A 22,562-nucleotide genomic window follows, 5' to 3' on the forward strand; every position below is an offset into this window, starting at 1 on the left:
CAACATGGTTTTTTTCACTGTTTTTTGAGCCGACGTGCCGACAGGCGGTATTTCATGCCCTACTATCCACTAGGGCGTGGTGGGAGAATAAAATAGTGTGCCGAGCAAGACACCGTGCCCGAGCGAAGCGAGGGGCTGCGGTTCACTTCAAACGGTGTCCATGTCGACTGTGTCGACATTTCGGTCAAAAAAAAGTGAACAAAACCATGTCGACCTTTTGACTGTCGACCTAGACACTGTCGACCTAATGACAGTGTCGACCTAATGACATGTCGACCTAATGACATGTCGACCTAACGACATGTCGACCTAATGGTATGTCGACCTATTGAGTTGTCGAACTAATGGTGTCGACCTAATGGCTGTCTATCTACTTGTTGTCTACAAATGGTCCCACATCTGTTCGTGTTACAGGTTGTTTGAAAAATGACAGCTGGTTTAGTTACTTTATATCTGTTCACTTTCTCCATGGCCTAGTAACTAGATCCCAGAGTACCAGCCAATCAGCTTATAACCAGTGGAGGTTTTTACCCTGAAAAGGTACTGGCCGCTACTGCTTATAACTGTAATCCAGCCTGTAACATGGCAATGAGGTGGCTGGTCTCTCCCACCTGGGGTTCACTCGCTCCTCAGTAAGCCAATCACGCAGCAATAAAAGGTCTGGTTTCACGAAGCGCTTCAGCTAACACGGGTTTGAATATCCATGATAATGTCGCTTTCCGAGTGATGACATCAGACCGATATTATTAATAGGAGTTTATCCATACGGAACATTAGTATGATTTGAATAATTGAAGACAGTCAGATTTATGGTATGGCAGAGATGAATCCATACTGCGGGGAATATTGCAGACTGGATATTATTAGCAGGCATGATTTATTTACTGATGATGACGGGCGATATTTCCCAGCAGCTTTATCTTGCGCACCATCAGTGTTACAGGCAGCAGGCTGCTTTGGTGGCTGATTCCCCCGGATGGTTGCAGGGCCCTGCTGGCGATCTCATACCCTATATGAGCACTATGTTGTCACCCTGAATCACCGTTAGAACGTACAGCGGACATGCACATAACAGCGAGACAGCTATATTAGGCTACGTGCTAATTCATCTTTAATGACCGCACCAGGGAAATGCACTGATTCATAAATGACATAAAGGTTTATGTGCATTATAATGGGCCCGGTGTCTGCTGGACGCACCTTCTAAGCAGGACTAGAATGTTATAAAGGCAGAACCTTGCATTTGTCTACGGCAGGGCTTCCTGACCATGGAGGTGATTCTGCTTTGATGGGACGGGGCTGAATTGGGCCCTGTTCCGATGGTGGAGGGTGCAGGAAACACCGACTTAGGGGGGAATTTACTAAAGGACAAGGGCGTAACTACCATAGCTGCAAGGGGTGCATCTGCTATGGGGCCCAGAGCTGAAGGGGGCCCATCTTTGCTGTGTAACTAATATCTTTTACATACATTTATTATCATCAGTCGCTAAATAGGGGGCCCTTACAAACTTTTGCTATGGGGCCTTATAATATCTAGGTACGCCTCTGCTAAAGGAAATTTGTAAAAAATAGGTGTATTTGTATCCAGAAATACACTTATTTTTGACATTTACTTTCCCGAAAATACGGAAATTCATATTCGTATTGATGTGCTATCAATACAAATACGAATTGCCCTATTTTCGGGATAGTAAATGTCAAAAATAAGTGTATTTCTGGATACAAATACACCTATTTTTTACAAATTTCCTTTAGTAAATTTCCCCCTTAGTGTCAATCACCTTACGCATTGCCATAAAAAAAAGTAGAAGGATTTTATCACAGGACGGCCGCACGCATGTGTTCTGTGGGCCGGGCGCATGTGTTCTATGGGCTGCACGTATTTGTTCTATGGGCCGCACGCATGTGTTCTATGGGCCGCACGCATGTGTTCTGTGGGCCGGGCGCATGTGTTCTGTGGGCCGCGCGCATGTGTTCTGTGGGCCGCGCGCATGTGTTCTATGGGCCGCACGTATTTGTTCTATGGGCCGCACGCATGTGTTCTATGGGCCGCACGCATGTATTCTGTGGGCCGGGCGCATGTGTTCTGTGGGCCGCGCGCATGTGTTCTGTGGGCCGCGCGCATGTGTTCTGTGGGCCGGGCGCATGTGTTCTGTGGGCCGCGCGCATGTGTTCTGCGGGCCGCATGCATGTGTTCTATGGGCCGCGCGCATGTGTTCTATGGGCCGCACGTATTTGTTCTATGGGCCGCACGCATGTGTTCTGTGGGCCGGGCGCATGTGTTCTGTGGGCCGCGCGCATGTGTTCTGTGGGCCGCGCGCATGTGTTCTGTGGGCCGCGCGCATGTGTTCTGTGGGCCGCGCGCATGTGTTCTGTGGGCCGCGCGCATGTGTTCTGTGGGCCCCGCTCATGTGTTCTGTGGGCCGCACGTATTTGTTCTGTGGGCCGCACGCATGTGTTCTGTGGGCCGCACGCATGTGTTCTGTGGGCCGGGCGCATTTGTTCTGTGGGCCGCGCGCATGTGTTCTGTGGGCCGCGCGCATGTGTTCTGTGGGCCACGCGCATGTGTTCTGTGGGCCGCGCGCATGTGTTCTGTGGGCCGCGCGCATGTGTTCTGTGGGCCGCGCGCATGTGTTCTGTGGGCCGCGCGTATGTGTTCTGTGGGCTGCGCGCATGTGTTCTGTGGGCCCCGCGCATGTGATCTGTGGGCCCCGCTTATGTGATCTGTGGGCCCCGCTCATGTGTTCTGTGGGCCGTGCTCATGTGTTCTGTGGGCCACGCTCTGTGGGCCGCACACGCATGTGTTCTATGGGCCGCACGCATGCGCATTTGATCAATTATTGCCCAGCATGCTAATTTGCAGCCGTGCGTTCAGGGTCTGATGCTGGGGCTTAACTAGTAATTTGAGGGCCCCATAGCAAAATCTTGAAAGGGGCCCTCTCCCCCATTGTCACTACAATACCCCTTAGGGGGGCAGGAGAGTGAGGGGAATGAGCGACAAAGTGGTCTACGTAATTCAGTGCGCTGTGAATAATGATGGGAGGGAGCTCCCGGGGCTATTCAAATCAGTGCACTGTTATGTCGGAGAATTTCGGGGGGCGCGGGGGTGCCGTCAGCGGCGTAACTATAGCACCTGTGCATGTGGGGGCCCCGGGGGCTGCGGTGCTATAGTTAAACCCCCCCTCAATCCCCCACAGCCTTACCTATCGCGCTGGTCCCGGCGGCTCCGTTCTTCTGCTGAGGACCACCACAAAATGGCCGCCCCCATATAGCACACAGTTCTCTGAAACTGTCTGCTGTATGGGGGTGGCCATTTTCTGGTGGTCCTCAGCAGAAGAACATAGCCGCCGGGACCAGCGCGATAGGTAAGGCTGTGGGGGATTGAGGGGGGGTTTGCATGGGCGGCGGGGTAGGGGTGCTTGGCGGGGCGGCGAGGGGGGGCTGCCTATCGGCGGTTGGGGCGCCCAAAATGTAGCTACGCCACTGGGTGCCGTGAATCATGGGGGACCCGCGAATCGTGGGAGGGGGGGTTTGCAAATCTCGGGAGGGGGCATGGGGGTTCCGCGAGTCGCGGAAGGGGTCCGCAAATCACGGGAGGGGGTCTGCGAATCGCGGGAGGGGGTGGGCGCGGGTGGGCGCAATGAATCTCGGGAGGGAGGGGGCGGGGGGTGCGGGAGGGGCCTGCGAATTGCGGGAGGGGCATACTTGCCTACTTTTGAAAACTAAACTTCCTTGAGGTTACCCTCCTATTTTAAGCGCTGTGTATCATTTAATGTGAATATATGAAAACATTTTTTAATAAATAATAAAAATGAAAATAGAAACTCCCTGGTATGATTTCAGCTGCAGACGGGGTGGTGGAACTGTGTGATCACACCTAGTTAGAAGGAAACTATCCCACACAGATGTGGGTTTACCTTCTATAGAACAACAAAGGAGGTTATTCTGGTTGGTGCGTAAATTTCCGAATTCTTTCGGAGCGGTCCGCACGCCACGCTGTGAGGACATCGTACGAAGAAACGCCCACCGGTCCTCCGCATTTGGACGGACTCACACTTTAAGAAGAGGGCCTGTTTACGGACGACATCCAAACCATGCGTGTGCGGTGGACACACACATATTCTGCACGGTCTTACAGCGTCTGCAAGGTCTTACCGCGTCAGAACGGACGGGAACCTGCCCGTACGCACCGATGCGGTGTATTTTCGCAAAACACACCACTATTATCTGAACTCAGAAATCGGTCACATGACCCACTTATGCAATTAGCCAACCTCATTAAAAAGGGATTGTTTTTAATGGTCATCTATTATTTCTCAAATTGATAATTAAACACTTTACTACCACTTTAGATTAACCCTTACATCATGCTAAGTTCAAAACATTCTTTCTTGCCCCTTTACGCCCATGTGTTATGTATGCATATTACATCATAAATTATTCTTCACATGCAAACACACACATACACATCAACACACTATGTACATCTTTACATTACCCTTCACTAAAGGAGTGGATTGGATTGTGTTCAGGTGACATTGGTTGAGGTGCGCCCGTACTGATTGGGCGTTCCGAATGCCTAGCGCATGACCGAGTGGTGTCCGCAAAGCAATACTTGCTTATGAAGACCGCATATTTCCTGCCTTTTTGTTCGTGTGCATTCGGTGTGCTGTCCGAATGTACGCGTACCAGAATGAGTGCACTCCCTCGTGTACGCCCATGTTTACGCCCAGTTTAGCCCACTTTGAAACTACGCCCCTGTGTACTTCCGAATGACGCCCATAATACGCCCATATCTCCAGAGTGAATGCGGTGCACATTTCTGAAAGGTATTAGTGAGAACAAGTACGGAGACCTTGCGTGGCACATGCGCATAGCGTTGCCTACGCATGCGCAGACGGCTAAAAAACGCCATCCGAAAGAGTTCGAGAAAGTACGCATCGACCAGAATAAGGCCCAAAGAGAGATAAAAATCCCAGTGTCTGCGCTTTTGTCTGTATAGAGTGCAATATGGCTGAGTCACCGTTCCACACAATTTTTAATAAATGATTATTTAACGATTTGTAAAAAAATCTCATTTATAAAACATATCAAAAAATACAATAAATAATTTTCACACAATATTAAATATTATTGAATATTAGATGGATAAATGGACAATGCTCATATAATTTAGGTGGCCACCTATTTCTGTTGGTTTATATGCAAGCTATAACATAATTAATGAAAATAAATAAAAAATATCAAAAATATATATAGAAATAAATAATACGAAATATATATGCATAAAATTATATAAGATAAAAATGAATGTCCCCAGGATTTAATCAAATTCCATATGTGAATATATGAATATAGATTGTCCACCAGGTTGCCAATAAACTACTCGCCTCCAAGCGTATTTGGTTATTTAGCAGGGATAATATTTCCACATATGTGGTACTCACGGACTCCAGTAAATATTTTGTAGCAAGATGGAAAGAAGCAGGGAGACTGAGGGACGATTCCGTGAAGTGTTCACTGCCCCCAGTGGACCCGCGAATCGTGGGAGGGGGGGTTTGCAAATCTCGGGAGGGGGCACGGGGGGTCCGCAAGTCGCGGAAGGGGTCTGCAAATCATGGGAGGGGGGCCGCGAATCGCGGGAGGGGGTGGGCACGGGGGGGGGGGGCGCAATGAATCTCGGGAGGGAGGGGGCGGGGGGGCGCGGGAGGGGCCTGCGAATCGCGGGAGGGGCATACTTGCCTACATTTGGGAGATTATAGTTAGTAGAAGAATTTTGCACAGCGCCCCATTAAGGGGGCGTGTCATACTCCACCCAAAGGGCGTGTCTAGTTCCATATATGGAGAGATTGTGAAAAGAGATTGTAAACGTGGCACCTAGAAGCGTGGGTGTGTACTGCTACATCTGAGAGGAATCTTTTAAAATGACTTATATCCAAATGTAGATGAGCCCCAAAGCAGTCAGTAAGAGATACTATACTTGGTAAAGTGCTGGGAAATGGTGCTGATGATTCAGTGAAAATGTATCTGTCTCTCATTCCTTTTTACCCAAAAAATATAACCGTGTAATGTGGTCTAGGGGAAATGAGGGAGATTGCTAGACTAATGAGGGAGAGAGGGAGATTGCTGCTATTTCAGGGAGTCTCCTGCAGAATGCAGGAGGGTAGGCAACTATGGGGAGGGGGTCGCGGGGGGTCCGCGAATCACGGGAGGGGGTGGGGGTCGCGGAGGGCCTGCGAATCGCGGGAGGGGGGGTCGCGGGGGGGGGCGCGAATCGCGGGAGGGGGGGGTCGCGAGGGGCCGCGAATCACAGGAATGGGGGTTATTGTCAAAAAGAAAGACAGGGACATTAGAGTTAGACATTTATAAAAAAAAAGGACCGGGCATGGAGTAAATATTTCCCCCACCTCAGGTCCCCATGCTCTGAGCTGTTTATCCCATTGTTTTCTGCATAGGGAGATTGTCACTACACCAAACCTTACCATCTACTGCACTGGTTCTTCAATGTGTAATGTGATTGGCTGAGGAGGTGGGAGGAGCCAGAGCTGCAGGTGTATCTGTGCACACCTTGCGAAGGTTCCCAGTTATTACCTGCAGGTTGGATCTCAGGTACACCAGTTACTGGTCCTATCTATGCAGAGCTATGGGGACCATTAGTTGCGTCTTTGTGTCTGTGTGGCTGTTGCAGCATTGTCTGGGTAAGTGGCTTTATATACAACTATACTTCAGTGTAAGGCACCGTGTAGGTAGTACATTCTATTCCTTGTGGATGGATTAGTCAGGGGGGGGCTGCTAACAGGGCATGTTTTCCATCTCTCCTCTGCACAGGCTCAGTATGGTAATCATTATTGTCACCTGTGGCTCATTAACTCTGGCAGACATTAACCCTTTGAGTGCCCAGTGAAAAGTGGCAAGCAAACATTTGTAGTCATCACAATGACCTGTAATTTTACCTTACTGTATATAGGAAATATAATCCCCTTTCTTCTTCTTTTTTATTTATCGCAACATTTTTATTTGAATTTATATAACAAATGTGAGCGACGCTGGGATTTTTATCAGAAATTCTGAACATCTCACACAGAGATACCGGCATTCAAAGGGTTAATGTTATCCAGTAAAGGTTGGAAAATGTGGCTCTAGAGTCTAGACTTTGTCAATTTTATGATCTCTTCTGCTATTGTTGCACTACAAACACCAGCATGCAGTGCTGCACTGCCAGCGCGATATGTCTGTGAATGGTGCCGTTCATAGACCTATCGCTGGTACACGCTGGCCGATTGGTCCAGGGATATATTGGACGATGTGTACGCAGCTTGTGTCAGGCCTTCCCATCCCTGCTGCTCAAGGGGCATTAAGGCTAGATACACACCTAAAGATTAATCTGTCCTGCCTGATGGTTGTCCTATGCTCCCATACATTACCAGAGTCTTGTTCCTAGATAAATCATTCTGATTGAACGGCTGATATATCGGTGGTGCATTGGCCAGTGTTTCTCGGTAGGTCTGTGAACGGTGGTGTGCGTGTGCACTCATTACATATGTCTATTGCGTAGGCTGTGCAACACAGCTGGTGTCCGATATGCCAGTCGGAGGTGATTGACAGCTCAACTGGGCAGGTGCATTTAAGTGTGCCCACTCAGGTGTGATGTCAGACGGAACAGATCGGGCAATGTGGATGGTGACCACACTGCCAGCTCAGACGAGAGATCTATCTGCAGATCAAATGATCTGCAGATATATCTTCTCGTGTGTACCCAGCATACAGTGCAGGTTTTGGTGATATCCAGGCTTCAGATGCTTAAATAAAAAAGAATAATGGAGGCATTAATTCACCTGTGTTCAAGCATGGCTAATTAAAATCCGGGCTGTATTGCTGGTTGCACACTGGTCCGTTGGCCAGGTTGTACCAGAAATGTGTGTGATTTGCGTTGACTATAACACATCTGTTGGCTAATCTATCTGTGCATCGTGCTGTGTGTAATGCACCCACCCGCCCAGCTGTGACATCATGACTGATTGTGCAATGTGTTCACTGTCCAATATGTCTAGAGATAGATCAGCAGATCAAAGATGTGATTTAAAAAAAAAAAAAAAAATTTCATTAAGATTAAAATGACTTTGCTTAATAATAAATCTTGGACCAAGACTTGTCTCTATTTGTGTTGTCTCATTAGCATTTAAATATCTTGAACTAAATAAAATGATTCCTTTGTGTTTATTTCCCAGCACAAACCCAGGTACCGTTACTGGCTAGCCCAAGCATTTGCAGATTTAATCCCACCCAGACTACAATTGCTTTGGAGAAACCTTACTGCTTCTATATAAGTGTAGCGCCAGTCACGGTCTCTCTGTACGTAGTGACAAATGGTAAGTGCCGTATTTTTCTGGGTATGGGTCATTGGCTCAACCAAATTTGTATTTACTGTGTAGACATTCGGGACCACATGTTTCAGGTGTCGATCTTCAGTGGTCGACCCAATACTTGTCAACCTAGTGACCGTATTCCTACATTTTTTTATTACAAAAACAATATTGTTCAGAAACAAAGTGCTACGGTCCCTCTCTCATATGTAGCCCCTGTGAGAACATTGTGGCACGTGAATGTTGACATTAATGTTTTTCTTCCAGGTGCCCCAAGCACGGCCATTTCTAGCGCCAACACCTACACATCAACGGGTGTCGGGTTTACCGCTCCATACTTTGCGGCAACTTTTGCAAACCCCAACTGCACATTTACCTCGGCGATCTCTCAGCTGGGAAACCCATCCGTCGTGCAACGCATTCTGGACACCTACATCATCCGAGTGGGGAATGATGAAAACTGCTTCAATACAATTCCTTGCAATGGGCCACTCAAAAATGGCACGGGTTACAGGTGAGTAAATGTGGCAGGCCTGAGCAAGGGTTTGTGCTGTGTAACAGTCTGTGCACAGTGAGGCTTTGTAGGGTAGCTGGCTTGTTCCCATGATGGGAGAGGTGATGTGACTATCTGTATTTGGTAGAGCATTGCCACAAAACCTGTTGGAGATTTAGGAAATCTATACACAGTATGTTTTATTTTATGTAGCTTCTTCATGATCCCTGTAATCTTGGGGTTAACTTTCCTGGAGGCAGCAGGGTCAGAGTAGGTGATGTCATATATGTGAGAAACGGAATGGAGGCCGCAGGCTGAAATTTACGCAGTGAAAGGAGCAGGCTCCCCTAGCAACACAGAGTATACCAGAAGATGTGTGGTGCTGAGGGGGATTCAGTATGAAATCCCGACCGCCGAAATCCCGCAGCGGGCCCGGTGCCTCGCTACGCTCGGCATGCTAATTTATTCTCCCTCCAGGGGTGTCGTGGACCAGGGCCGGCCTTAGGCAAACTAGGCAATTGCCTAGGGCATTTGGAATGCCTAGGGGCATCAGCAGCTTCTGCTGATTAAAATGATATGCAGCATGCCTATATTCTGTGTGTGAGTGAGGTTGTATCTGCATATGAAATAGTGTATTCGTGGAAATCACTGTAACATAGCATTCCGTATGCAGGTACAGCCACAGTCGCACACAAAATATAGGCATCTGTATCCAAGCAGAGGCAGAGGTCACAGTGTTAGCGGCTGTGCGAGTGCTGTCTGCGGATGGGTTGGTTGTGCAATAGTGTTCGGCATATGTGTAAGGGGCATTATGTGTGTCATTATGTGTATGAAGGGCATTAATAAAGGTTGGCATAATGTGTAAGGGGCATTATGGTTATAAGGACATTAATAATGTGTGTCATGTGTAAGGGGCATTACTGTGTGGTATTATCAGGGGTGCCGAGAGAAAGGGGTAGGGGGTACAAATTACCCAGGCCAAAGTCTGATGGGAGGGCCCAGTGGGGACCCCGGGCCCCCTCCCCTTAAGTGACAGCAGCAGCTGCAGCTCTTCTCCTCTGCCCAGCACACACTGCTTTGTGCTGGGTTGCAGTGTGGCCATGGAGATGGTTAAAATACAATATTTTCTCAGGATTTTTTTCTGAGGGTATAATGTGAATAATGTGCGGAGTAATGTATATAAGGTAAAGTGGTACTACTGTGTGATGTAACGTGAATAAGGGACACCATCGCATGATATAATGTGAATAAAGTTGCACTACTGTGTGGCATAATTTGAATTGGGGGTAAAATTGTGTGGCCATGCCCCTTCCCAGCAAGAACACACCCCTGTTTGGGCTGCGCACCAAATGCGTGCACTGTTTCTATTTAAAATATTGCGGGTAGGAGCACCAAAATGATGATTGCTATGATGAGGGTTGATGGTGCTGGAAAAGGGGAGCAGGGTCAGAGGGGGAACTAGTGGCGGTGCTAGGGAGCACCAGCCAAAATCTTGCCTAGGGCGTCATTTAGGCTAGGGCCGGCTCTGTCGTGGACACCCACGGAGGGAGAAAGTGTCGGGATTCCGAACGCCGGGATCCCGACCGCCGGGATTTTAACTGCATCCCGCTAAGGGTATTCTTCAAAAGAGAATATAGCAACCGATAAGATTCTGACTACTATTTATGTAGTGCAAAAGTTCTCAAAGTTGGTCCTCAGGAGCCCACACAGTGCATGGTTTGCAGGTCTCCTCACAGAATCAAGTGAAAATATTTACTCCACCTGTGGATCTTTTAAAATGTCAGTGAGTAATGAGTGCACCTGTGCACCTGACCCGGTGACCTGTGTGGGGTCCTGACTCCTGAGAGCCGCTGAACTAGTACATTGTATGAAAATGACTTGTTTGCTGCACTTTTCTCTTTAGAATATTTTTAAAAAAATCTGCAGTTGGAGGTCTGCGGCGGCCTGGTCCCAATTCTGATTTTGGCTGTAATGCACAGACCCAAAATACGCTTACCTGGGCAGGGAAATAATTTGAACTTTGTTCAGTTATGTGGTGTTAGACTGTCTACCGCACCGCACCTCACCCCCATCTTATTTACTGAGCAGATATATTCCGAATATATGTTTGTTGTATATTCCAGATTTAAATATTTGTTTTACGATTCAACTGGAAAAATGGTGTATGAATCGGACTGGTCATCAGAAATCACTACTAGTAATGGTATGGAACATAAAAAGCCTATCTATCAACGGTACTGTATATACGTTTATATTGTCTCATCTAGCAGCTCACTTGCTAAAGCCAGTGGCATATTGTGCAAATGACAAGACAAAATAAAGTCCCATACACACTAGGCAATCCTGGATGCAGCCGATCTAGATAATAGCGGGTGATCGACCGAGTGTACACGCTGGACGATATCGTCCAGTGACGTCATGGGATCCTACCCTTCCCCTCCATTAAAAAAAAAAAAAAGCGCCAGCATTTCTGTATGTAGAATAATGTGGTGCTGCTTTTCCACTAATGGATTGCTGGTACATTATCCGCAGGGAAACCTGCCCGACTCTTGGACACCTGGCCTGGAGGACGAAGCGGCGGAATGATTATTATCACCTCTATTCTCAGCGTACTGATGTTCCTCATCTTGACCGGTCTCATCGCAACGGTTATTTCCAACCTGGTGTAAGTATGCACCTGTGATCTGGGGAATTTGTGTAGCCGTTGTCCTGATCGTTCTATTTGGTTGACCAGCTTCGGAGGACGATAGTGATGTGCTAATTGAATGAAACGCGTCATAAAACACCGATACCTGAAAGCTGGTTCTTTCAAACGTTCACAGTATTTTTGTTTTTTTAATCCAAACAGGAATCCGCCTTCTGTTCTAGAAAGTTCAACACATGAATCCCGTACGACGCACAGCGCGCCGCGTAAATCTGAAGGTGTTACATTCGCTGCAGTCGTGGAACCTGGAGAACGATATTCCGCGCAACCACAATCTTAATCATCACATCACGGTTTAAGAACATATTGAACTGTTTTGCATACTAATATATAAAATAAACTGTTTTTTCTTCAATAAGGAACGGCTCATTCTACACTGCAGAATTCAGGCAATACATTTTTAGAACTAAATGTATATTTCTTTACCTCCTGAGGTGAAGTAGCGCCAGTGACCACTAGAGGCCACTGTACGGCCCAAAATACTCCTTTTGTGTGCTTAAAGAGGTCATAACAGAAAGTGAAAGCAACTTTTGCAGGGACATCTGATCTGTTTCAAACCTGCTGGCTATGGAGAGAGGGAGCTGTGAAGCCAGAGATTGGAGGTAGGTATCTTATAGATGAGTTCTGTCCAATTTCTTATGAAGGGTCATATTTTTAGGACTAGAATGTGGAGCACTATTCTCTTATACAGGAATGCAACAGAAACCAATTCAGATAAAAAAAATTAAATTCAGAAGATGGGTAGCACAAGTTGTTCCCTTCTCCAGAGATCTCCCACAGCACAGCCTGTTCTCGCATACAGCATTTGGGGAAACTCTCCTCCCGATCACTCACTCAAATAATGTCACTTTTTGTTCTTGTATGATCATGAACAAACAAATACTGGGCCCATTTGTCTGCATATTTAGCAGCACATATTCCATATCCCCTGTATGTATGATGGAGGCCGGGCTGGATTAAAGGGAGGGCAAAGAGGGTCCATACCCCTGGGCCCCCCTCTAGCTAGGGGCCCCCTGTGGTTGGAATGTAAAAGTTATGTGCATGGGAGTGGGGTAGTGCTGCAGCTTCACCTATCTGCCAATGTGACAATGATTAATGGTGCTGAGCATCGGGAGCCAAGACACACTGACTGCACAAGTGTGCACTGTGCAGTGCATTACTGGGAGTTGACCAAGTCCCATGACACTTTGCACAAGAGGGCAGAGGCTGAGAGGTTTATGCTGAGCTCTGATTGGTGGAGCTCATCACATGCTTCTCAGGCCATGGAGGACAGCAGCAGCATAGTCATAGTAAGGTGCAGAGGGACAAACACAGGGTTTTCATGTGGTATCTATATGTGTGTGTGTGTATATAGATATATATCTACTAGGTGATTCATCGCGCCCTACGGGCGCTCTTCACACCGTCGTAAGGGGCTGCGCCCCCTTAATTTGTGAACATTTGTATATGAGAAAGATGGTTAGAATTGTATGAAAGATTTATGAAAGATGCCTGTATTGCAACTTGAGTTATAGGTGTTAAATAGAGAGCATATGATGTGGAAGGGGGTGTGTATTGTTTTGTTTAATTAAAAAGCGGTTACAGAGTAAGATGTACATTGATAGTGTGGATGGTACAGTGACATTTGTGGGTGTGTGGGGGGGGGACTGTGTGTGCATGTTGTTTAGGTGTGTGTGTGTGTGTGTGTGTGCAATAGTATAGTAGAGTGTTTCTGAGTCAGCGGCTCCCCACTGGCGGAGGTCACGACACAGGAAAACAGGAGGCTGGGTAGTGATAGGGGTGTGTGGGCATAAGGGGGACTAAAGAGGAGGGTGGGAGATACTGTGCAGCTTCTGCCAGTGGGTGAGGGTCCAGCGTGGCAGTACAGGATGGTGGCCCTTAGTCAGTGTCTCCTCCTACTGGGTGGGAGTTCAGGTGCATGAGAGCAGGAGGCTGGGCTATGAGGCATGATAGGGGCATGTGGGCAAAACAGCGTCAGCGACTCCCCAGTGGTGGAAGTTACGGTTCAGGAGAGCAGGAAGCTGGGTAGTGATAGGGGTGTGTGAGTATACGGGGGACTAAAGAGGGGCTTAGGGGTGCCGTGAATTGCGGGAGGGGCGCGGGGGTGCCGTGAATCAAGGGAGGTAGGGGGTGCAGGTGTCGGCGAATCGCGGGAGAGGGCGGGGGTCCGCAAAGCGTGGGAGGGGGCGTGAATTGCGCGAGGGGGGGTTGCGAATCGCGGGAGGGTTCGTGAATTGCGGGAGGGGGGGGGCCACGGGGCGCGATGAATCACCTAGTTGGTTATATATTCTTGTAGAAGGATGGTAGGACGTTGCTGTCATTCAGAATGCATTTACATAAACAGTAATAGTAGCAGTAAAAGGTCTGACTTAAAACACCTACAGTAAAACAGAACAGGTGTTATATATTATACAAAGAATTGGTTGATGATGTGTAGGTTGACGTGCACATAGTTCATAGTTGTCACTGGAAAAAAATTGCTACAAGAAAAAATCAACACAAAGTTCAACACATGTAAATGTTGACATAAGTGTGACACTTCATCGGTGTACATGTCGACACATGAGAATGAATATGAAAACATTCAAAAAAAGTAAAATAAATCTTCAAAAACTTATGTCAACCTTTTTCATTGTCGACCATAGCCGTGCCAGTGTTTTGCATGTGCCAATTAATCCTGGGGTTGACGTGAATCACGCGCGGGGGGGGGGGGTGTCCGCGAATCACGGGAGGAGGGGTCGTGGGTGGATGCCGTGAATTGCGGGAGGGGGGGTCGCGTGGGGGGGGTGTGTGGGTGCCGCGAATTGTGGGATGGGGGGGCGCGGGGGGTTGCAGTGAATCACGGGAGGGTGGGTCGCAGGGGCGGGGGGTTGCCGCAATGACAGGAGGGGGGGGATCAGGGGTGGGGAATCGCGGTAGGGGGGGTACCGTGAACCGCGGGAGGGGGGGCCCGGGGGGTTGGCGCGAATCGTGGGAGGGGGGGTCGCGGGGTGCCGCGAATTGCAGGAGGGGGGGGGGTGGGGCCGCAAATCGCGGGAGTCACCGGGGGTGCCGCGAATTGCGGGGGGTGTGCTGCAAATCGCGGGAGGGGGGTCGCAGGGGGTGCCGTGAATCGCCACAAGAAGAAATCAACACAGAAAGGTCAACACATGTAAATGTTGACATAAGTGTGGCACTTCATTGGTGTCCATGTCGACACATGAGAATGAATATGAAAACATTGAAAAAGTGAAAAATAAATCTTGTCAACCTTTTTCATTGTCGACCATAGCCATGTCAATGTTTTGCATGTGCCATTTAATCGTGGGGATGCCGTGAATGGGGGGAGGGAGGTGCATACCCAACATGACCCTCTCCAGGAGGGACACATTGCTCTGTTTCTGGACTTTCTTCTTAATTTATGGATTACCATCACCTGTGCTTAAACACCTTTCTTATCAATTACCCTGTTTAAAATGACAGGTGATGACAATCATAAATTGAGATGGAAGTCCACAAACAGAGCATTCTGTCCCTCCTGGAGAGGGTCATGTTGGGAGGTATGGCGGTGTGGGGCGCTCACCTGGTGTGTCTGGTGAGTAGCTGTGTAACATGGAGAGGCAGAGGGTGTCTGGCACTGTCTGTGGGCTCACTGGGCTGGTTCTCTGTCATGTGAGTCAGCCATGTGAGTCAGAGGCTCCACCCAGCGTTACAGCTCCAGACACACTTTGAGTGACAGATGTAGCCAAATATATAAGAGATATATACCCTGCAATTACCCATTGACCAAGTTTATACTGCCTTTACTCTGTGTTTTGACAGTGTAATATTCTCCCATGCCGTTTGCGGCCAGTAATGACAAGTGCAAGGGGCTCCCCTGTCTAAAGTGCCCCGGGCCTCCCGAAGGGATATCCTGGCACTGGATGGAGGGACATATATTCCCGCACATTCTGCCCAAATACTGATTTTGGATCCCACCACCCATTGTAGCCTACAGGTTACACATCACATTGTTGGCTAGGCAGTGGGGTTCCCTGGAAGTTGTCGCTGTTCAATGCGGTCATTGGCAAATTGGGGAGCATTGCATCTGCCTAAACAGCCTATGAGGGATCGCAGCAGATATCTGTCCCTCCTTCATACATAGGAGGGATACTTATCACTCTAAAGTCGAGGGGGGAGTGTTATTGCCCACCTCAGCAGCAGCACACCCACTAGCTTGCACCTCTTGTAATCTGTCTGTCTCCTCTTCCTACTAGATTGTAAGCTCCTCCGAGCAGTACCCTCTTCTCTTCACATGTCACTCACAGCTCTCCTATACTCAAACACTCAGTAACCATCTTTGTCTGCATACTCATCTCCATCATTGGCCTCAAGCCTCTAGTTGTATGTTGATTGAGTCCTCACTACTTATATTTAAGCTGTAATGTGTATTGAACTGTGGCACTCTTTATTTGTACTCTATTTTTGTTATTTATTCAATGTTATGCCAAGTTTTGTTTGCCTGTACTGTTCCTTTGTACGGCGCTGCGAAACACCTGTGGCGCCTTATAAATAAAATGATGATAAATAATAATAGCAGGCTCAGCATGAGCTCTCACGCTGTCAGTGAGACGTTTGTGTGCTGCTGCTGCCCAGGAGGGGGATCGGGCCAGGGCCCCCGCCAGGCCCCTACAGCAAGCCCGGCCCGGGTAATTTGTACCCGCTCCCCCCCCCCCCTCTCGTGTGTGGTAATTAGCAGACCTCGTCTTATACTACACAAAACAGCTGGTAAAATCAGATCGTTAATGGTAAATGGCCCTCTATATGTATCAATCCGCTTTAATGGCCAGGTATACTTATGTATACTAGGGATTTATATAGGTATAGTGTGATACCTGGTGTAATTGGGTCAAAACAGGTGCTAGTGGACCCAATGCCGGGACCAATACACTACCATATTATCACATTCTATGGGCTGCCAACAATAATATTAATACAGAATAAAGTTTTTTTTTTTTTAAGCAGCATATCCACGCACCTACGGAGGCATCGCTATTGTGTGACCAGTAGCAGATATTGGTTCATTAGGAAACCTTATGCCAAATACATCAAGAATTAGACTGGTTTTGGTCATGGGGTCTTTTTAACAAAGCAAAAATGGGCAAAACCATGCTGCACTGCAGGTGGGGCAGATGAAACGTGCAGAGTTAGATTTGGGTGGTGTGAGATTAAACTGAAATCTGAATTGCAGTGTAAGGACAAAGTTGTCTAACATCAGTGGGCTACGTGCGAAAGCAGCCAGTATTTACCCTGCACAGAAACAATATACATGTATTTTCTTGCCTTACATAGTAATAGTTTGTTAGTTACTTGCTTTTTTTTGCTTTACTGAATCTTGCCCATTGTCCACAATAGCCGCCAGCAAAGGGCTTAGGTGACCGATGTAAAACTAATAGTAGACAGAATAAGGGTTATTAAAAGTGTTATGAGCTAGAATCATCACCATTACTTTCAAAACATGTGTCCCAGGAAGCAAATGGTGTATTCACAGTATACAATTTTCATATACATTGCAGTCATACCTGCCTACTTTTTATCATTCCTCTTCTGGAGAAGCCCGGAGAGGAGCGAAAGGGGGGCAGGACGAGGCGGTCACCAAGCCCCGCCCTCATGACAGTCAGCCGCGTTAATTTGTGGGGCCGCGTATTGGGGGAGGGGCTAAAGTGATGTGATGTGGGCTTGAAGGGGGTGCAGGGTTAAAGATAGGACAGTGTAGTGTGTGCGGGGAGCCGATACTGGGGAATTGGTAGTGTGGTGTAGTGGGTTGCAAGGTTGGGGATAGTGTACTGTACTGCAGGGCCAATGATTGGTATACAGATGGAATATAGATTATAAGCTCACTGATGTGAATAATCAAATAGTCTCGGTAAAGCGCAGCGGAATATGTGTGCGCTATATAAGAAACTGTTAATAAATACAATAAAACTTCTCTTTGTACATTTTCCCATAGTACAAAATGTGCACAGTTATCAGAGCACAAAAAACTATTTAATTGCAAACAAACATTTCTTTACAGATCAGACCTGAGCAAAGGAAAGCGGATAGTACTGTACAATCAGATTATTTGGCACAATCGTTTTAATGTACAATCCTTTTAACATAAAGAAAATAAATATTCAGTCAAAACCGGTCTGTTAGCCGGCCAATATATTAGAAATCAAACTGCACCGTGTGTGACAGCCATAAAGGTCCGTGGGGCTGAAGACACAGTTCGCCATGTTGAATAAGAGGTCACGGTGTCTCCGACCAAGACACCCCAAGAAGTAAATTTCATCTGGTTCTAGAGTTTATAATGGTTCCAGTCGTTGGTTCCAGTCGTTGGGTCACAACAAGTGACAAATAATTCTGATCTGGTAAAAGCGCTCTAAACAAAGGCAACACTTAAATACAACACATAACTGTTCAAAACACAGAAAAGGTTTCTACGCAGCACTTACCTATCCCCAGCGCACAAATCGCTCTATTGTGCGGCTCAAAATAAATAACAATTTTATGAAAATTCTACAAACAAAAAAATGAAAGTCAAAATCGTATCTTGTGCAAAAAACCTCCGCAGTTACACAATCCAGAGAGACTGGACACAAACGTAACTGAGCTAAGTTTCACCCGGGACAATTGAGTTCCATGAGAAGTGCAGCTCTGCAATAAAGGCCTGATTCAGTGCCCATCACCGAAGTGTGGAAATCACTATTTGGCCATCGCAGTTTCTGAGGCAGTGGTGTTTTGCAGGCATGTCCGGACCACTTAGGGGGGAGGGCCACGCCAGCTCCGTGACGTCACATACAGCCGCTGCGACCCGGAACATTGCTGGCCTGCGTCTGACTTTGCAGCCAGGGGACAACTGATAATGTGTGAGTGTGTCACTGTGTAGCGAAGCGCTCGCACTTTAGCAAACATTTGTGGGCATATAGGGGGGAGGGACCCGGTGAGTGGATCGGTCTTATCCTGTGTTGGGTGGCCCCCCTTCAGCCTATTGCTGCTGATTGCAGTTCTGCAAAGTTTTGCAAAACAGCAACTGACTCTGAATCAGGCCCTAAGCTTGCCAGTGTTTATAAACATGGAACAACGCAGCTAATTACATTGTGAGATTCTTGTGAAGAGGGCACAGAACCCAGTCCGTAGGGGCAGATGTATTAAGCCTTAGAAAGAGATAAACGATAGGGTGACAAAGATAAACATGCAGCCCCTAACCGTATTTTATATCCAAACACAGCCTATAAAACATGATGGTTAGGAGCTGATTGGCTGGACGGTTATAACGATCACCCTAGCGTTTATCTCTTTTTTTAAGGTTTAATACATCTGCCTCCCTGTTCTCAGGTGGCCTCAATACTAATAGTACTTCTGTGAGAGTGGCTGGGACGTCCCCATTGCAGTATCAGGGATCCGCACCAGCCGACAGAACTGATGTATTATATCTTACAATGGATAACCAGGACCTTTACGCACGCTCGTTGCTACATTTGCTGTGGGATGTATCTTATACTACCAGAACCTGATTATCCCACTGGGGAACGGGTGTGGTATAGGATCCCGAAAGTCATTAGCCCGATGTTGGGATCCCGACTGGCAGGACTCAACAAAGCCCCTTGCGGGATCGCTGCGCTCGCCTATTCTAGTCTCCCTCTATGGGGGTCGTGGACCCCCACGAGGGAGATAGCCGGTGGCCGTCGGGAACCCGTCTGTCGGTGTTTTAACAGTCGGGATCCCGACATCGGGTAAGTGACTGTCGGGACCCCGTCTGGCACCCCTGGGGAACGTCTTATATAGCTATTGGTGAAACACTATAGACCCTATACATTTCTGATACCATCTCTTCCATAAGAAAGGATTTTGACCTTTTAACATTGTTTCTCTTTTATACATTTTAAGTGCATATGGTTATTTTTGACACAAGCTTTTGCACGGCTTGTTTAGTAACGCGTTATGTGAAAATAGGTAGAGAAAACCTATACTCAAAACACAATTCATATTAAACTAACAAAATAAATGAACGAAACTGAGGGTACATTTCTGGAATTTCAATACAAGGAGGAACGTCGGACACTGATAGTCTCATTTCTTTCTGGAACTCTCAGAGTCTTCCTCCTCATCGTCGTCATAGATAGTAAGGTCCAGGGTCATCACTTGGCTGGATAATTCGCCTTGCTACATAAAAACAAAAAAACAAACACAGGGTCAAAGTCATATTCTAGGGAAAAAATGTTCCCTTCCAAGAAGCAGCGCTGCTCTCTTATGTACGCCAACCATACTACATGTGGCTTATTTAAGGTCATTATTACGCATGAGCCAGACCAAAATTATGTGAATGAATAAATACATTTACTTCTCAAAACTGATTTTGTGGGTCTGTGTTTTGCTGCCCCTTGATTATCCATAAAATGCACATATGTTAGACAAACGGTTACTGACCCAACCACTAGACTAAAATGTTTCAAAATAGAATTAAAATGCAAAGAACAGTTATTAAAAAAAAGAGGTCTTCTAGTTCCTGTCAATCCGTTTAAATGCTGTACCTGTCAGATGAGACGATTATATTCCTTTTAACTTTTTACTCTTGAAAACTTGTGGGTCCCATGCTTAATAGTGGAAATATTGAAGAGCACTGTTCAATATTAGCTAATAGAAGGTACCGTATATACAGTATGACCATTTTGAGATTATTCTGATATACAGTCCTGATCCTGAGATGCACATAACTCTTAATGCAATTTAAATACATACGCTACTTAAAGTACTGACTATATGGGCAACGTAATTATCTTGGTCGCTTCTCACTTGATGTGGGTTAATGAGGTATTCATACACTAGAACAAATTGGCAGTGAGAGTGTGCAAGCATAGATCGCAGGCGGAGTGCTGGTGCACATACAGATAATAGTGATGGCAGCTGCTATAACAGGCGGAGTGCTGGTGCACATACAGATAATAGTGATGGCAGCTGCTCTCACAGGCGGAAGGCTGGTGCACATACAGATAATAGTGATGGCAGCTGCTCTCACAGGCAGAGGGCTGGTGCACATACAGATAATAGTGATGGCAGCTGCTCTCACAGGCGGAGGGCTGGTGCACATACAGATAATAGTGATGGCAGCTGCTCTCACAGGCGGAGGGCTTTTGCACATACAGATAATAGTGATGGCAGCTGCTCTCACAGGCAGAGGGCTGGTGCACATACAGATAATAGTGATGGCAGCTGCTCTCACAGGTGGAGGGCTGGTGCACATACAGATAATAGTGATGGCAGCTGCTCTCACAGGCGGAGGGCTGGTGCACATACAGATAATAGTGATGGCAGCTGCTCTCACAGGCGGAGGGCTGGTGCACATACAGATAATAGTGATGGCAGCTGCTCTCACAGGCGGAGGGCTGGTGCACATACAGATAATAGTGATGGCAGCTGCTCTCACAGGCGGAGGGCTGGTGCACATACAGATAATAGTGATGACAGCTGCTCTCACAGGCGGAGGGCTGGTGCACATACAGATAATAGTGATGGCATCTGCTCTCACAGGCGGAGGGCTGATGCACATACAGATAATAGTGATGGCAGCTGCTCTCTCAGGCAGAGGCTGGTGCACATACAGATAATAGTGATGGCAGCTGCTCTCACAGGTGGAGGGCTGGTGCACATACAGATAATAGTGATGGCAGCTGCTCTCACAGGTGGAGGGCTGGTGCACATACAGATAATAGTGATGGCAGCTGCTCTCACAGGTAGAGGGCTGGTGCACATACAGATAATAGTGATGGCAGCTGCTCTCACAGGTAGAGGGCTGGTGCACATACAGATAATAGTGATAGCAGCTTCTCTCACAGGTGGAGGGCTGGTGAACATACAGATAATAGTGATAGCAGCTGCTCTCTCAGGCGGAGGCTGGTGCACATACAGATAATAGTGATAGCAGCTGCTCTCACAGGTGGAGGGCTGGTGCACATACAGATAATAGTGATGACAGCTGCTCTCACAGGCGGAGGGCTGGTGCACAGACAGATAATAGTGATGGCAGCTGCTATAACAGGCAGAGGGCTGGTGCACATACAGATAATAGTGATGGCAGCTGCTCTCACAGGCGGAGGGCTGATGCACATACAAATAATAGTGATGGCAGCTGCTATAACAGGCAGAGGGCTGGTGCACATACAGATAATAGTGATGGCAGCTGCTCTCACAGGCGGAGGGCTGGTGCACATACAGATAATAGTGATGGCAGCTGCTCTCACAGGCGGAGGGCTGGTGCACATACAGATAATAGTGATGGCAGCTGCTCTCACAGGCGGAGGGCTGGTGCACATACAGATAATAGTGATGGCAGCTGCTCTCGCAGGCGGAGGGCTGGTGCACATACAGATAATAGTGATGGCAGCTGCTCTCACAGGCGGAGGGCTGGTGCACATACAGATAATAGTGATGGCAGCTGCTCTCACAGGTAGAGGGCTGGTGCACATACAGATAATAGTGATGACAGCTGCTCTCACAGGCGGAGGGCTGGTGCACAGACAGATAATAGTGATGGCAGCTGCTATAACAGGCAGAGGGCTGGTGCACATACAGATAATAGTGATGGCAGCTGCTCTCACAGGCGGAGGGCTGGTGCACATACAGATAATAGTGATTGCAGCTGCTCTCACATGCAGAGGGCTGATGCACATACAGATAATAGTGATGGCAGCTGCTCTCTCAGGCAGAGGCTGGTGCACATACAGATAATAGTGATGACAGCTGCTCTCACAGGCGGAGGGCTCGTGCACAGACAGATAATAGTGATGGCAGCTGCTATAACAGGCAGAGGGCTGGTGCACAGACAGATAATAGTGATGGCAGCTGCTCTCACAGGCGGAGGGCTGGTGCACATACAGATAATAGCGATGGCAGCTGCTCTCACAGGCGGAGGGCTGGTGCACATACAGATAATAGTGATGGCAGCTGCTCTCACAGGCGGAGGGCTGGTGCACATACAGATAATAGTGATGGCAGCTGCTCT

The 22,562-nt window shown here is 47.6% G+C and overlaps 2 protein-coding genes across 3 annotated transcripts in view; one reads left to right on the top strand and one right to left on the bottom strand.

Moving 5' to 3' along the window:
- Positions 1-6,558: 6,558 nt before the first annotated feature.
- Positions 6,559-11,948, top strand: UPK3A (uroplakin 3A). The gene is made up of 6 exons (XM_083179572.1): positions 6,559-6,698; positions 8,229-8,369; positions 8,631-8,877; positions 10,980-11,059; positions 11,389-11,521; positions 11,705-11,948. The coding sequence occupies exons 1-6, from the start codon at positions 6,644-6,646 to the stop codon at positions 11,838-11,840; spliced, it is 792 nt and encodes a 263-aa protein (XP_083035698.1). The 5' UTR covers positions 6,559-6,643; the 3' UTR covers positions 11,841-11,948.
- Positions 11,949-17,544: 5,596 nt separating this feature from the next.
- Positions 17,545-22,562, bottom strand: part of SMC1B (structural maintenance of chromosomes 1B) — a 56,141-nt gene continuing 51,123 nt past the window's right edge. For both annotated transcript variants that reach the window (XM_083181287.1, XM_083181288.1), the window contains exon 25: positions 17,545-19,726. In XM_083181287.1, coding sequence (XP_083037413.1) covers positions 19,702-19,726 — 25 coding nt within the window. In that variant the 3' untranslated portion in view covers positions 17,545-19,701. The remainder of the gene's footprint in view (positions 19,727-22,562) is intronic.

This window comes from Crinia signifera, chromosome 4 (assembly GCF_055691185.1).
Source record: "Crinia signifera chromosome 4, ASM5569118v1, whole genome shotgun sequence".
NCBI lineage: Eukaryota > Metazoa > Chordata > Amphibia > Anura > Myobatrachidae > Crinia > Crinia signifera.

Coding starts and splice junctions, on each gene's coding strand:
- UPK3A (XM_083179572.1), top strand. CDS start 6,644: ATGGGGACCATTAGTTGCGTCTTTGTGTCTGTGTGGCTGTTGCAGCAT. Junction 8,878..10,979: donor AAAAATGGCACGGGTTACAG/GTGAGTAAATGT, acceptor TGTATATTCCAG/ATTTAAATATTTGTTTTACG. Junction 11,060..11,388: donor AGAAATCACTACTAGTAATG/GTATGGAACATA, acceptor CATTATCCGCAG/GGAAACCTGCCCGACTCTTG.